The 18,040-nt window shown below is 39.8% G+C and overlaps 1 protein-coding gene across 2 annotated transcripts in view; it reads right to left on the minus strand.

The window, feature by feature from the left end:
• Positions 1-17,266, minus strand: part of phactr2 (phosphatase and actin regulator 2) — a 120,033-nt gene extending 102,767 nt beyond the window's left edge. For both annotated transcript variants that reach the window (XM_060926342.1, XM_060926339.1), the window contains exon 1: positions 17,004-17,266. In XM_060926342.1, coding sequence (XP_060782325.1) covers positions 17,004-17,139 — 136 coding nt within the window. In that variant the 5' untranslated portion in view covers positions 17,140-17,266. The remainder of the gene's footprint in view (positions 1-17,003) is intronic.
• Positions 17,267-18,040: the final 774 nt, after the last annotated feature.

Raw genomic sequence — 18,040 nt, forward strand, 5'->3', positions numbered from 1 at the left:
CAGGACATCTGTCCATGAACTGAATTTCAAAAGAAGGTGGGTCATGCAGCAAGACAATGACCCTAAGCACACAAGTCGTTTGACCAAAGAATGGTTAAAGAAGAATAAATTTAATGTTTTGGAATGGCCAAGTCAAAGTCCTGACCTTAATCCAATCGAAATGTTGTGGAAGGACCTGAAGCAAGCAGTTCATTTGAGGAAACCCACCAACATCTCAGAGTTGAAGCTGTTCTGTACGGAGGAATGGGCTAAAATTCCTCCAAGCTGGTGTGCAGGACTGATCAACAGTTACCGGAAATGTTTAGTTGCAGTTATTGCTGCACAAGGGGGTCACACCAGATACTGAAAGCAAAAGTTCACATACTTTTGCCAATCACAGATATGTAATATCGGATCATTTCCCTGAATAAATAAATGACTAAGGATAATTTTTTTTCTCATTTGTTAACTGGGTTCTCTTTATCTACTTTTAGGACTTGTGTGAAAATCTGATGATATTTTAGGTCATATTTATGCAGAAATATAGAAAATTCTAAAGGGTTCACAAAATTTCAAGCACCACTGTAGATAGATAGATAGATAGATAGATAGATGGATGGATAGATAGATAGATAGATAGATAGATAGATAGATAGATAGATAGATAGATAGATAGATAGATAGATAGATAGATAGATAGATAGATAGAAATCTATCTATCTGTCTTGTTGCCCCTGCCTCAACTTTTCTGAAATGTGTTGCTGACATCAAATTCAAAATGAGCAAATATTTTTCAAAAACAATAACATTTCTCAGTTTCATCATTTGATATGTTGTCTTTGTACTATTTTCAATGAAATATAGGGTTTCCATGATTTGCAAATCTTCACATTTTGTTTTTATTTATGTTTTACAGTGTCTCAACTTTTTTGGACTTGGGGTTGTAATGTAAGTCATCCAGTCTTATAAACTGTAACCTGCAAGCGCACCAAGCTAGCTGCAAGGCGTCCCACATAAAAGCCTTTTCTTTGATTCAACTCGAGATTGCTAACCTTGTTTGCTAAGAAGTCTGTGGTCACAACACAAAAATAGAGACAAATAATAAAGATGGTAATATAGCAAAACCTCTATATGCAGCATCATAACAGGAGAGACATGTGATGCTTCGGGACTTATGTATTATGTATGCAGATTTGTCGTGGGATGTTTGAGCATTCAAAAATTTCCTCCATGTGAAAATGCCTCAAAAGACCAACCAGTGTTGTTTCAGAAAACCTAATGAAAATTTGGCCGAGAGCTCACTATTCAAGAACTAAAGTAATGCAAGAAATGTGGAGTTATTCTGAAAATATGTAACGTTACTCCTCCATGCACATTCCCTGCTACTATAACGAGGTGATTAGAGTAGCACAAGGCTCATTTGGCTCATTAGGCATTATAAGGCAAGACTAATTCTGATCTAATGTAGAAACAATATAATTATAATTATATTAAAGGACTGAAGATAAGTGATGGCTAGTGTTGATATTAGACAGGACAGCTGAAATCTAATATCTATCAATAGCTCGACAATGAACCTATGAACAAAGGTCTCATTGATGACATAATAAGAATGATGTGGGGCAAGCTATTATATCACACACACACACTTAAAGGCAATTAGGCAGCTGTGTTCATCTCATCTCATTATCTCTAGCCGCTTTATCCTGTTCTACAGGGTCGCAGGCAAGCTGGAGCCTATCCCAGCTGACTACGGGCGAAAGGCGGGGTACACCCTGGACAAGTCGCCAGGTCATCACAGGGCTGACACATAGACACAGACAACCATTCACACTCACATTCACACCTACGGTCAATTTAGAGTCACCAGTTAATCTAACCTGCATGTCTTTGGACTGTGGGGGAAACCGGAGCACCCAGAGGAAACCCACGCGGACATGGGGAGAACATGCGAACTCCGCATAGAAAGGCTCTCGTCAGCCACGGAGCCCGAACCCGGACCTTCTTGCTGTGAGGTGACAGTGCTAACCACTACACCACCATGCCGCCAACTGTAAACATTTCATTTAAAAAACACAATACTTCTGTCATCTGTCCTTTTGTGTCATTTGTATACATTTTGTCTGTCTACTTTTAGTTTCTCCTCCAAAGGCCTTTTGGGGGGAAAAGGTTGATAAAGTAAATACTTCACTTTCTTTGTGACTTTGTGATTAAACTGCCATCTGTATTTCACATCCCTTTTCTCAATCACTGCTGATGTTACAGAAGTGACAGTTAAGTGGGTTGAAAAATACAACATTAGCCCCAAAGCACACGAAAACTAGGGGATTTTTCAGTTGGCAAGACTTCGGTTGTATTAATACAATTTGTTTTCAAACAGCCAACATGAGCTGTTTATTCATGTATATTCAAACCTGGAATAAAATCAAATCCCACACATTCACAAACCCAGGACCCTGGTGCTTGTGAACAGCAACGTTCCCCACTTCGTTATTGTGCGGCACATGACTTCACATCATTTTCATTTATTATTATAGTTATTTCTTCCTGTCATGTCATGTAACTGGATCATGTTAACAATTTCTGAATTGATCAGACTCAAGCTAGTAGTACAGATGTTTGTTCAAATTAAATTTAGTATAAGGAATGGAATCACATTTTGATGAGAAAAATATTTTTATGTACACTATACATGGCAGCACAGTGGTGTAGTAGTTAGCACTGTCGCCTCCACAGCAAGAAGGTTCTGGGTTTGAGCCCAGCAGTCGACGAGGGCCTTTCTGTGCGGAGTTTGCATGTTCTCCCCGTGTCCGCGTGGGTTTCCTCCGGGTGCTCCGGTTTCCCCCACAGTCCAAAGACATGCAGGTTAGGTTAACTGGTGACTCTAAATTGACCGTAGGTGTGAATGGTTGAAAGGAGAAAACCTCTATAATAATAATCCAGTAGAAGGCAACGGGAAACCACTACTGTAATGTTCCCTAGAAACTCTGATGGCTGAAGCCGTCAGAGCAGCCATGTAACTGTAGTGATATGCCAAAATGGATAGATGGACACTATACATAATACTTTCTTTAATATCTGACTGATCACATAATTCTCTTGTTTTCAGTATAAGCTGCATGAATCTACAGTATGGGCTAGAAAGAAATCAGCCTCAGCCTCGCCTTTGCACCATTTTTGTGTCTTTTTTATGAACATTGGTGGCACTGTTGTGCTTGTATCCACATATTTTATGCAAAATACATTGTTAAAAGTAAATAATGTAATGTAGAGGAGAAAAATGAAACCCTCTACTGATATATTTTTATCTTAGAAAGACGGAGGGAATATATTTTGCAATATAAAATACATCCATCCATCCATTATCTGTAGCCGCTTATCCTGTTCTACAGGGTCGCAGAATATAAAATACATATTATATCTAATTCATGGGGCAGCACAGTGGTGTAGTGGTTAGCGCTGTCGCCTCACAGCAAGAAGGTCCGGGTTCGAGCCCCATGGCCGGCGAGGGCCTTTCTGTGCAGAGTTTGCATGTTCTCCCCGTGTCCGTGTGGGTTTCCTTCGGGTGCTCCGGTTTCCCCCACAGTCCAAAGACATGCAGGTTAGGTTAACTGGTGACTCTAAATTGAGCGTAGGTGTGAATGTGAGTGTGAATGGTTGTCTGTGTCTATGTGTCAGCCCTGTGATGACCTGGCGACTTGTCCAGGGTGTACCCCGCCTTTCGCCCGTAGTCAGCTGGGATAGGCTCCAGCTTGCCTGCGACCCTGTAGAAGGATAAAGCGGCTACAGATAATGAGATGAGATGAGATGAATAATGTACACTCACCAGCCACTTTATTAGGAACACCCATCCACCCGCTGTTTTATGTAGTTATCTAATCAGCTGATCCCTTGACTGCAGCACAACACATAAAATGATGCAGATACAAATCAAAAGCTTCAGTTAACGTTCACTTCAAACATCAGAATGGGAAATAATTGTGATCTCAAAGTGTGACTTTCTTTCACTGTGGCATGGGTGTTGGTTTGAGCCAGATGGACTGGTTTGAGTATTTCAGAAACTGCTGATCTCCTGGGGTTTTCACACACAACAGTCTGTAGAGTTTACACAGAATGGTGCGAAAAACAAAAAACATTGAGTGAGTGACAGTTCTGTGGGTGGGAACGCCTTATTGATAAAAGAGTTCAGAGGAAAATGGCCAGATTGGTTCTAGCCACCAGGAAGGATATAGCAATTCATAGCAACTCTTTAAAACCGTGATGAGCAGAAAAGCATCTCAGCACGCAACAGCAGAAGAACACTTTGGGTTCCACTCCTGCCAGCCAAGAAGAGGAATCTTAGAGTCAAGAACAAGTTCTTAATAAAGTGATTGGTGAGTGTATAATCTTTGCAATATCAGCCTGTCTATGAAAGCAAGGTACCAAAGAATCACTAAATCGCCATTCCATTCCATGCATAAAATAAAATATGACATGAAGAAAAACTCAGATAAGATTTTAAAATTCTTTTCACCTACTTTATAATCTCTTTTATATCAAACACAACATCAAATGTCATTCTTTCTGTTTGAAAGGTGAGCTGTGGTGAAGTCATCACAGCTGAAAGGCACGATCACCCCGCTATTACCGGTACATGTAGCCTTTAAGCCTTATCCGAGAACACCCACGACTGATGCCTCATACATTCAGTAAAGCACACTTTAAGAAGTACTCTGGCTCAGAGAAAGATAAAGAGGTTCAAATATTCCGGGGATGTGTCTTGCCACCCCCGCAGGTCAACACAAGGCAGGTGTCCTTTCCATTTCATGAAGCCGATTTTGAAAAATTTTGCCTCGTGTGAGGTTTCTATACTAAACCCAAGTTTCTTTCAGAATCCTTTATTCATTAAGTACACCATTTTGTCTTATTGCAGACATCAGCATATTATCTAGGAGAAGGCGATGAAATGAACACAGACAAATCTTTTATTTGTCTGTGTGGTTATACAATAGATGGCACGGTGGTGTAGTGGTTAGCACTGTCACCTCGCAGCAAGAAGGTCTGGGTTCGAGCCCAACGGCCGGCGAGGGCCTTTCTGTTTGGAGTCTGCATGTTCTCCCCGTGTCTGTGTGGGTTTCCTCCGGGTGCTCCAGTTTCCCCCACAGTCCAAAGACATGCAGGTTAGGTTAATTAGTGGCTCTAAATTGACAGTGAGTGTGAATGGTTGTTTGTCTCTGTGCGTCAGCCCTGCGATGATCTGGCAACTTGTCCAGGGTGTACCCCGCCTCTCGCCCATAGTCAGCTGGGATAGGCTCCAGCTTGCCCGTGATAAGCGGTTATGGATAATGGATGGATGGATGAATGGTTATATAATACAAATGTTATTTAGAACTGCACGTAAACACAAGGTGTTTTGGTTCTAGACATTATAAGTATCAGTTGTGTGTGCCATGATGTGAGTAGTCTCAGAGGAAGGAATTACGGAGGGATTACACTAACAAAAGCAATACACTTTTAGAAAAAAGGGCTATATGTGTATTCTTTAAATAGTTAACTACTTGGGACTCTGTCTAAGACTCTATTATTGGGTCAAACTGAAGAAACCTTAAAAGTGCTTGATGTAACTTTTTTTTTTGAAAGAATTTCTAATTAGAAATATTAGTAAGTGATGAATGAGTTCAGGGCAGCAGGGTGGTTAGCACTGTTGCCTCACAGCAAGAAGGTTCTGGGTTTGAGCCCAGTGGCCAATGGAGGCCTTTCTGTGTGGAGTTTGCATGTTCTCCCCATGTCTGCGTGGGTTTCCTCTGGGTGCTCCGGTTTCCCCCACAGTCCAAAGACATTGGTGACTCTAAATTGACCACAGGCGTGAATGTGAGTGTGAATGATTGTTTCTCTCTATGTGTCAGCCCTGTGATGACCTGGCAACTTGTCCAGGGTGTACTCCACCTCTCACCCATAGTCAGCTGGGATAGGCTCCAGCTTGCCTGTGACTCTGTACAGGATAACCACCACACCTTTCGGTGTGGAGTTTGCATGTTCTCACTATGTCTGCATGGGTGTGCTCTGGTTAGGTTAACTGGCTATTCTAAATTGCCCATAGGTGTGAATGGTTGTGAGGAGAAAGCCTCTATAATAATCCAGTAGAAGGCAACAGGAAACCACTAACCACTACTGTAATTCTTCCCAAGAAACTATGATGGTTGAAGCTGTCAGAGCAGACCTATCATCAGGCAGAACACTAAAGGAAGAAGAGACATCTTAGATGCTGAGTGCTTTTAGAGTTAGGCCATACATGTTGGATCCGGGGCGGCACGGTGGTGTAGTGGTTAGCGCTGTCGCCTCACAGCAAGAAGGTCCGGGTTCGAGCCCCGTGGCCGGCGAGGGCCTTTCTGTGCGGAGTTTGCATGTTCTCCCCGTGTCCGCGTGGGTTTCCTCCAGGTGCTCCGGTTTCCCCCACAGTCCAAAGACATGCAGGTTAGGTTAACTGGTGACTCTAAATTGACCGTAGGTGTGAATGTGAGTGTTAATGGTTGTCTGTGTCTATGTGTCAGCCCTGTGATGACCTGGCGACTTGTCCAGGGTGTATCCCGCCTTTCGCCCATAGTCAGCTGGGATAGGCTCCAGCTTGCCTGCGACCCTGTAGAACAGGATAAAGCGGCTAGAGATAATGAGATGAGATGAGATGAGATGTTGGATCCGAGCTCTACCATCAGTGGTGCTGATGGTGATGGAGAGGAATTAGATGTTTCTGAATAGTAGATAAAATAATATTACATACTGGTTCTAATGGTGTATAAAGACACAACTGCATTCTTAATCAGTATGAGGGAGTGAGACATTCTGGCATTAAACATCCTGAAATTAAGGGACCCAAACATGGTCCAGGATGACCATGACGATGCCTCTGTACAAAAAGCAAGGTCCATGAAGGCGTGCCAAGGTTGGAGTGGAAGAACTTGACTGGCCTGCACAGAGCTCTGACCTGAACCCCACTAAACACACTTGTGTTGGATGAACTGGAACAACTACACCTCAGGCCTCCTCACCTGACATCACCAAGGCTCTTGTGGGTGAAAGGATAAATCCCAACAGCCACACTCAAAAATCTAGTGGAAAGCCTTCTCAGAAGTGTGAAAGTTATTATAACAGCAAAGAACTCTAAATCTGGAATGGAATGTTCAAAAAGTACATATGAGTGTAGTAGTGAGGTGTCCACAAACTTTTGTCCATATAGTGGACATTCTAAAATAATCTAATTGGATCTCTAGAAGAGTAGAACAGGATAAATTGTCACAAAAAAACCCTTTCATCATTTTCACAGAAAATAACTGAAACGAGAATATGTTGCCTTTTATACTAGATATACTATTGTATTGGCATCAATAACACTATGGGACAGTTACAGAAAGCTTTGAAATACTGATTTTGATGACAGGAACATCAAATTTAATTTGGAAAAATCTCTGATTAAATCAGCGTGCCTTATCTCTTATCTCGAGAACATCGAGCACAACCCAAGGCATCAACAGTACATCCTGTTTATGGTCTAAATGTCTAATAAAGATGTCTAAGAAACAAATGTCTAATGTCTTATAGGAAACGAAATATTCAATAATGCACACAAAAAGTCTAACCAGAGCAGTGACCGTAATCAGCATCCATTTAAAATTCTTCTAATTGATGTAGTGCAGAGTGCAGTACAGTGAGCTCTTCCACACTGTGAGAAGTGTGCAGCCCCCCTCAGTAGAGCTCATTCCCTTCAGCTTCTCGATCATTAAGGGACTAATTGTGTGCATCCTCACATCAGCATCAAAGGAAGCCGAACCTACAAATTAAGCCAAACAAAGTGGCTTGCTGAGCCTTTTTCCACAATGCTGCTGAAATCACGCCGAAGACAAAGTTGCTTTTGTTCTTAAAATGCTGACGACTACAATCAGACACACGGAAAGACACATTTACATGTTTAACACTCTTACAGTCTTCATTGATGAATGAATTTTTACAGTGTTATTCATATTTAAGGATTGGTGTTGAATTAACACTTACAACCCTGAGGCAGTTAGCAGAGACAACGCATCTACAACCCAACTGAACTGAACAACAGCTGATTAAACAGTCTTTAGTATAAATAGGGATGTGATTATAGAAAATGGTGCACGCTGATTGGTCGAGAAATTATTTCTCGACAATCACCTCGAGCGACTTGGTAAAATGGCGGCCAATCGCTTCGTCACCGTAAGTGAGGAAGAATTACAAATGATGAAAGAAAATGCTGTTCCTAAAAGCACTAAAGATACTACGAAGTTTGGTGTAAAACTATTCAAAGGTAAGGAGAAATTGTGATTTATTTTATCTAGTTCAAAAGAAAGTATTTTATGTGAATCGGCATAGATAAGTGACACAAGTCTGTGCACATTACATTTGCATGCCGCTTTTGAAGTTTAAAATGAATGATTTTCAAATACGTTTTTTTTTTAATTAAATAATCACCTGTGTATTTATACTAAAACAATTATCCGCCTCAGGCTCAGTGAATATTAGTGAATAATAACCTTGACTTCGTCTCTGTTATTATTCACAGACATTCACTGAGCCTTCGGCAAATAATTGTTAAATATAACACATAACTTCTTCACTGTGAAGTCATGGCCTAATGGTTAGGGAAGCAGCTCTGGGATCAAAAGGTTGCTGGTTTGATTCCCTGAACCAGCAGGAATGGTTGAAGTGCCCTTAAGCAAGGCCCCTACCCCCCAGACTGCTCTGGGTATGTTGTACATTGCTCTGGATAAGAGCGTCTGCTACTGTAAATGCCTGTAATGTCCTACTATCTATTCAGATACTCCTGTCTAAGACTCTGTATAAAATCTGTACACAGTTATTCTCAACTTTTCATACGAATTCTATCTGGACAGTGCTCCTAAAGCTATGTATAGGTAGGATATACTGTGTAGTGCTTCATCCAGGGAACTTATTGTATTACAGTGTCCTAAATACTGTAATTATTGCATTGTGTTTCACTGCCTTTCTAACCCACTTATTATCTTCATACTTCACCTTTGTTCACCTTGACTAGGGTGCCATTTATGTCGCACTGATATTACATTTGCATTTTCTATACCGCTTATCCATTACAGGTCATGGGTGGAGGCAATCCCAGCTGACTGAGTGAGAGGTGGGGTACACCCTGGACAGGTCGGCAATCTATCCCAGGGCTAACACAGAGACAAACAACCAATAACACTCACATCCACATTCACAGCTATGGGCAGTTGACCTAATCCACATGTCTGTGGACTGTGGGAGGAAACTGGAGCACCCACTGCACCACTGTGCTGCCCATCTATGTGCATATTTCAGATAAATAACTTTATATTGACATTAATAAACATTAAGGTAAACAAAATGTTTTGCCCATCTCAGGTCACTATAACTACACTTTACCTTCATGATGACAATCGTCAAAATACTTATTCATAACTCTCGTTATTTTAATATTACAGTGTGACTCCATGTAATGTCACATACTTGAAATGTCCATTTCCATGAGTCATCCGTTACATGTACATTTCAGTCACACAACATTCACTCAAACCTTTTACCTGAACACATTCACCCCATGACACATTTGGAATATTCCACAAGTCACATATTCAACAGGAAACTGCATCATATATAGTACTGTGCAAAAGTCTTAGGCCCCCTATGTTTTTTTTTTTCAAACAAACTTTGTTATAGATTTCTATTTTATGACTTCTACGTACATTATCGAGTCGGTACAAAAACATTTTAGAGTTCCACACGTTCGTTTTCCAGCACAAAATTAAATGTTACAGAAAAAAAAAGTTTGTATCTGAGCAGAATATTACATAAGAGAGCACTTTTCAGATTAAAAAAGAAAACATAATGAAGACGACTGGGTTTTGGTGCAAAATGAAGAAGTGAGTGTGACAGTCAAAGTGTCCAAAAGAACTGTGGCTGGTTCTGTAAGACGCTCAGTAAAACCTACAGCTCATTTCCTTATCAAACTGCACTCACTGTACCCGAGACTATTTTTTTTTATTTAAAGCAAAGAGTCGTCTCACACCAAATACTTTGTTTCATTTATTATGGCTTACTGATTATTTTTATAGTATTTTTTAATGTTGAAACATTTCATTTCATTATTCTTAAGCCATTTTTGGTCAACAGCATTTCTTTACACGTGCCTAAGATTTTTGCACAGCACTGTATATATGTATAGTATTTCAATAATACTGTGATATTGACTGATGAGGCCACTTGCAACAAACAACCCTGATTACCCTGATATCCAAATTATCGACTGAAAGTACGTAATTAATTGCAAATTATTTTAATTCAGTCATTAGATGTCCTTAATGTCATCATGCCATTAGCATGGGTGCATTTAAGGTATTTGTGATATGAGATATTGTAGCCTGAGATGGACCAATACAAAAAAAAAAAAAGGAATAGAAAATAAAGTGGTTAAGAGTTACAAGGGCTGAATGGCACCTTAATCATGAAATCACCCAGTTCACTTAACTGCTGTTTATTACGCACTTACGAGGCTATTTCACTGGCCTGTGTCATGTTTTTGGGTGATGCTTCTGGTTGCACAAAGGAGGAAATTCAGCTGTGAAGCAGTGAGGTATTACAGGAGCTCTGCTCAGTGCTGGGCATTATAAAAGTTTAGTATGTCCTTTGAAGGACAGGACTGATTTACTTAGCATTAAAACTTTCGGCATTAAAATGTCAAACCGTAATAAGATCAGATGAGACTTCTCTGTGCATGGTAGCTTCTATATAGAAATGTCTCTCCTGAGATAATACATAAAGATTAATGTAATAGAGAACAGAATGTGCCAGCATTTAATTCTGCACTGTAAGATTGGGGGGAAAGCAATAAACAATTTAATAGTGTTTTTATGTGCAGTAATGCTTCTTTTATTAGGGTGTCACAAAAAAAATAAAATAAAAAATAAAAAATAAATGAAATGTTGACTTAAAAACAGTTGTTTGGGGGGGAAATACAAAGCCCTTGTTCGCCCCCTGGTGGTTGTCTGAGGGTACAACACCTAAACCTTAAACACTACACAATACAGCTACATAGCAGCACACTTCAGTCCTGGATGTGACGTCATAATTATTAGCATTAAAATGTTGGGATGAAATCAGACCATTTAAACAAGAAAAGCAAGCCATGCTGTCAGCAAAAGAGTCTGTAACTGATCATAAATTTCGATTAACCACTGAACCTGCATATCAAGGAATCATCATTCCAATGTAAACATCATATAGACTGCACAAAACTAGATGAAACATGTACTGTAGATGTATGGATCAGTTATGGCTATGGAGCTGACTTGTGTGCTAATGTCTTTCTGGTTAAAAAGGTTGCTGTCAGGAAGTGGTTTTAAACCGTCAAGCATGCAGAAATGTTGCACTGATAAGACAGCATGCTAGCCAGAAAATAAGATTAGTTTGTGAGTTCAGCAATTACATAAGATTGATATCAAACTTTTTGGCGTTGACAGACGGTTAATGGATTTCGAAAGAGAATAGCTCTTGTTCTAGGGTCACACTGAGTAAATCATCATTTCTGGTGGTTTCAGACAGGAAGTTGTGTCATTCACATGCACAATCTTTAAAGGTTAGACTGGTGGCTACATCACGAACCCACGGTGTGCACACAAAACCAAGAAAAATAGTTTTGTTGAGCATTGATGTATTTTAGTTAAATTAAACAAAAGTATTATTTAACGAGCCACTGAAATGAACTAAAAATAAACTACAGGTAAATAACAATTTCAATATTTCCACATGACACTTGCACATATGGTCGTGTTTCACACTATTTTTCGCAAGTGTAACAAAGCAGTTTCCCTAACTTATTCCCTATCAATACTAATATATATATATATATACATACGTATATATATATAAAGAACTAAGTATGTAATTTAATTTGTATGCGTCCAGATGTTAGTTTGTAAAGTAGCTGTAATATACAAACGTAACAGCTTTATATAGCCATTTTAACTTATGCTATGACAAACATATAACCTAAAATCAATGTTTTATTGTCCTAAATAATTATTGTCCAATTGGCATGATAACTTTAGGACTGCAGTTGTCATGAACAGTTTTGCACTCAAGTTTTCATCAATGAACAGTTGATAACTTCAACAAAACAGATTTCATGCTAAAACTATAATGAATTTCCTGGTTACACAGTTGAACTTCGTGACTCTGTAGGACACAGTTATAGAAGTTAGTTATTTATAATCACGCTATCTGTTATCACCCAGATGAGGATGGGTTGACATTTGAGGTTCCTCTCGAGGTTTCTTCCTCATGTTGTCTGAGGGAGTTTTTCCTTGCCACCGTCGCCACAGGCTTGCTCATCAGGGATAAATCAATTTATTAGGGATAAAATTATCTCATATGTTTAAAATCTTTAATTTTCTGTAAAGCTGCTTTGTGACAGCGTCTTTTGTTCAAAGCGCTACACATAGACTGACTTGACTCGACTTCACTAATCTCAGTATCTTTCTTATTTTCTATATTTGCCTCAATAGTTACTGCTCTTCAAATGAAAACAAGCATCTCTAGCAATTTTCTAGTTTTCTCCTCCATCATCCTTGTCTCATACTGATAATAGTGCTATACTAATAAAACTGAACTAAGCCAACATCATGTAGAGCAAAATGTTCTTTGCTAAAGGGTTTATATGATCCCCAATTCCTTTAGATCTGAAGTTTTTTTAATTACTTATTTATTAATAATTCATTTGTATTTATTGATTCAGTAACTGATACACTTCTCTAAAATGTTTGTATTTGGTTGGGGTGGTATACAGGAATGAGCTCTCAAGTAGTCTATGAGAACTTAAAGCCTAAAACCACATCACTGTCTGTGAAAGTAGGTTAACAGCTTGTGGACATCTTGTGTGCTTGACCTTGACTTACATTTCGGGTAAACGGATGTTTTTTTGCAACACCGTACACATACTGCTGTTGCACAAGACTTCCCACAGTCATTTAACCTTACGCACATCAAGTGATGAATCAATATCTACAGTTTTCAACAGTGAATGTAAGAAAGCATGCATTTAACCATTCAAGAGATGTGTTAAGCCATCTTATGCAACAATATATATTTTTTAACATTTTCTTTACTGATAATGACTGCATTTTGTTCTTAAATGAGCAGCAGGGTTGAGATTTTTATCATACAATCAGCAAATACACAAAAATGTGGTTAACTAGTATCCATGCTAATGAGCTGATGACATGAAGGAGGTTCTAATGATAAACATAAAATAATTATTATTGTATAATTATTCTATAATTTGGGTAACATGGTTCTTTTTTTACAATATGACCCCATCAGTGAGTATCACAGTATCACTAAAAATACATTTCCTGTGATCATCAGGCTATTTGGACGATGCGGCGTGAACATGTAACTTGAAATAGTTGGACTATTCCAAATATTTCACAGGGGTGTATGTGTTCTAGGATTGAGTGAATGTTGTAGGACACTAAAATGTACAACCTTTAATTGATTTACGCATTAACGGTGCTGATTGCAAAGTCATCTGAAATTTAAAACTTTTTTATTGTGCATGATATTTCCTGGGCAGCACGGTGGTGTAGTGGTTAGCGCTGTTGCCTCACAGCAAGAAGGTCCGGGTTCGAGCCCTGTGGCCGGCGAGGGCCTTTCTGTGTGGAGTTTGCATGTTCTCCCCGTGTCTGCGTGGGTTTCCTCCGGGTGCTCCGGTTTCCCCCACAGTCCAAAGACATGCAGGTTAGGTTAACTGGTGAATCTAAATTGACCGTAGGTGTGAATGTGAGTGTGAATGGTTGTCTGTGTCTATGTGTCAGCCCTGTGATGACCTGGCGACTTGTCCAGGGTGTACCCCGCCTTTCGCCCGTAGTCAGCTGGGATAGGCTCCAGCTTGCCTGCGACCCTGTAGAACAGGATAAAGCGGCTAGAAATAATGAGATGAGATGAGATGACATTTCCCTATGTCTCGCAAGAACAATATCATGCAAATGAGATGTGATCATTTTGATGTACTGAGGGTCGCTTTTCTCCATTTTGGGACTGTTTTCCTGCTTCTTGAGGTAAACAGCAGGGGCGATTTCTCAGAGACAACAAGGGAAGCCGAACTTCCCCTAAAATTCTCTCCCCAAACTGCGGCGTCTACGACGTTGAATTCTCATTAAAACAATAACTTGCATAACATAATATATGCCCAAGATTGTATTTATGTTCATAACTATCCTGTAACTTATTTGAGTGATGTCTGATGAACTTGCAGTTCGCTACGAGAATCACCTTTGCTGCCAGGCTGTAACCTTTCTTATTTCAATGGGCTCTATGGACTGGCAGCAGTGTTGCCAGATTGGGCGGTTTTAAGTGCATTTTGGCGGGTTTTGAACATATTTTGGGATGGAAAACGTCAGCAGTATCTGGCAACACTGACTGGCAGCCGGGTATCCGTTGCAGTCTACGAGACGGCTCTGAACAGCCAATTTCGGCTAGTTGTTATTGGTTAAAATCAACAAAATCGTCACTTCCAGGGAAGCCGGGCTTCTCTGGGACTAAACGAGACAGTGGGAGGGACAAGAAGCCGGGCTGATAAAGGATTATTGGAGGTAGTGTTTGAAAGACATGAGGAGGGCGGTACTTCGGCGAGGAACACGGAAGTATGATCAGTCAGTCCCTAGCGGATGTCGAGAAAGTGTAGTCGTGTGCCAAAGTGCTGTCCGAATTTCTTTTCATATAAATGGTTCTTCTCATTGATGTCTCTGTACATTACTCTGTAAATAAATGTAAATATTACTCGTTGTGCTCTGTTAACTTTCATCCATTCTATCAGTTTGATCATTCGTGAATTCACTCGTTTTTTTCATTTGTAGTTCAATCTGGTTGTAGGCTAGCTTGAGCCTTATTGGGATCTGCAGTGCTAGCTGCTAACAGAAATTGGTGAAGTCTCTGGAAAGCACAACCAGCTGGTATGACAGGGTCACAGACCATTTTCTGGAAAAGGAGCGGAGGGCAGAATTTGTGTATAAATAGTGTTCATGTTCATGAATCTGAAGTGTGTATATTGTTCAGTAATGTTAAGAGAATGGTGGGCTCTGTGTTATAGGTTATACCTGGGTATAATATTCAAGGTTCTGTGTGTTGCATAGCCTACCTGGTTATGAATTTCCAGACTGTGTTGCAGAAGATGTTCAAGGATGTGTTGCACAGCTGGGTGTTGTGTTAAAGACTCTGTGTTGCATATCAGGGTATGATGTTCAAGGCTCTTCGTTGAATAGCCAGTGATTTTTGGATGTTTGATATTTTTGATTAAGGATATGAGGCACTAGCCTGGCAAGCCAGACTATAACATGAAATGTACAAGCAAAAATACTTTCTGCCACTAGGTAGGGTTGTCTAGTTCACTATGCTAATGGGGCACACCTTTCTATGCTTTGATATCCGGCCTACAGGTTTTAAGATGAATGCGTAAAATGGGCTTCCCCTGTTTTAAAAACCAGCAGCCGCCACTGGTAAACAGTATGGCTCAACAGAAACAGCCAAACTAGAGGAGCTTTAACTAATTAGCATAATTATGGAACTGCGTCACACTAAGATGGTGACTTGCGGAAAACATCATGACTCTGTATCGACCTCAAAGAGTTTTGAGTCGTAGGGATGTAATTTGTGGTTGACATTCATGAACAGATCTGTGAAACAAAAAATGAATATACCTTTTCTCTGTTACTGCTTTTGCGTTATCGTTTCTTTCTCTGTAAGATCAAAAATATTAGGTGTATAACTCCATACTCGCTACCGTGGAGTCAAGTTCGTGCATTCTAAGGCTAAGATAGCTAAGTGCTAGCTAGAATGATTTAGTTATCTGCCCAGGAAAATGACGTCATCTAACCTTGTTCTATCTTGCAGTTGCACTCACTAGGCAGGCTTTCCTTTTCTTTTCCGTTGACTTTTAGCTAGTGTGAGAGCAGAGCCCACCATGTTTGCCTATACTGACGACTTTTGTTTAAAAGTAGGTAAACGCCCCACGGTGGTCACATGATATCATTGCTCGTCCGCTTCAATAAGCTCCGGAATGGTAAAATGCGGGCTGCATTTTATCTCAGCAAAACACTTACACAAAGGTTACACAGTGTGTGTAGCAGCACAACTCCTCAATTTTGACGCGAAACATCTCGAAACTCCAACAGCAATAGAAACAGAACATTTTGCCCAGAATTCAACTTTGCAGTCAGAACCTTTAAGCTGCTTGAAGGATTTTTATATTTTGAGGTGTAGTTGTAGTGGGACAGACAATATGCTGTTTTGTCTATCTTTTTTTTCTTTTAATTTCCAGATAGTTTGTTATGAAAGATCCCTTACCTGTGCTTAAAATGTATTTTAGCTTTACTTTACATAATACGTTACTGTGCAAAAGTCTTAGGCCCTGGTTTTTTTTTTTTTAGTACAAACTTCAATATAGATTTTTATTTTATGATTTTTGCATTATCAAGTCACTACAAAAAAAATTAAATTTTCAAACATTCGTTTTCCAGCACAAAATTAAATATTACAGAAAAATATTTGTATGTCAGTAAAGAAAGCAGTATATTACCGTACATAAGAGACACTTTTCAGACTAAAAACATAACGAAGGCTGTTGGGTTTTGCTGCAAAAATATGAAGCAAATGTGACAAAGTGTCCAAAAGAACTGTGTCTGGTTCTATAAGATGCTCAGTAAAACTTACAGCTCATTTCTGTATAAAACCACACACATTGTACCTGAGACTACTATTATTTTTTTCAAGCAAATGGATGGAATCACCCACAAACACTTGAAGCCATATTTACTCCTGAGAAGAGTAATGTTGTAACCCAGTGACTCTACTTGAAACCTTTGGCATGTAAAATGTATTAAATTAAATGCTACTTATAGCTACGTGATTGAAAACACCAGCTGAATGCAGTGTGTATCTGAAAATCAGCAGCTATAAGAGCAGAAAAGTACAAGTACCTGAACATGCAGATCGTAGCCTGGTCAGGATCCTGGACCTGAAGGCAGAAGCCTCGCTGTGAGACCGCCATCTGTGTGCCGTACACACCGGCGAGAAGCTCCTCAGACTGGGGAAGGTGTCCTCATCACTATTCATGATGCAGTTAAAAACTCCACAAAACAATGCCCATCGACAGAAAACACAGAATGAGGGACAGCTTTCACCTTCCTGTCTTGTTACCACAGCTTAACGTGACGTCTCACTTCTCCACTTCATCAACTACCGGTTTGTACAAAAACAATGTGCCTCTTTCCTTCTCTCTCTCTCTCTCTCTCTCTCTCTCTAATGTATGTGTATATACAGTGCCTTACAAAAGTATTCATACCCCTTGAACTTTTTCACGTTTCCACCTTACAACTACGAACTTAAAAGTTTTTTATTGAGATTTTATGTGATAGACCAACACAGAGTAGCACATAATTGTGAAGTGAAACGAAAATGATAAAGGGTCTTCAAAATTTTAAACAAATAAAAATCTGAAAAATGTGATGTGCATTAGTATTCAGCCCCCCTGTGTCAATACTTTGTAGAGCCACCTTTTGCTGCAATTACAGCTGCAAGTCTTTTGTGGTATGTCTCTACCAGCTTTGAACATCTAGACACTGAAATTTTTGCCCATTCTTCTTTGCAAAATAGCTCAAGCTCAGCCAGATTGGATGGAAAGCGTCTGTGAACAGCAATTTTCAAGTCTTGCCACAGATGCTCAATGGGATTTAGGTCTGGACTTTGACTGGGCCATTCTAACACATGAATATTCTTTGATCTAAACCATTCCATTTGTAGCTCTGGCTGTATGTTTAGGGTCATTGTCTTGCTGGAAGGTGAATCTCCTTCCCAGTCTCAAGTCTTTTGCAGCCTCCAACAGGTTTTCTTCCAGGATTGCCCTGTATTTAGCTCCATCCATCTTCCCATCAACTCTGACCAGCTTCCCTGTCCCTGCTGAACAAAAGCATCCTCATAGCATGATGCTGCCACCACCATGTTTCACAGTGGGGAT

This window comes from Neoarius graeffei, chromosome 7 (genome assembly GCF_027579695.1).
Source record: "Neoarius graeffei isolate fNeoGra1 chromosome 7, fNeoGra1.pri, whole genome shotgun sequence".
In the NCBI taxonomy this organism is placed as follows: domain Eukaryota; kingdom Metazoa; phylum Chordata; class Actinopteri; order Siluriformes; family Ariidae; genus Neoarius; species Neoarius graeffei.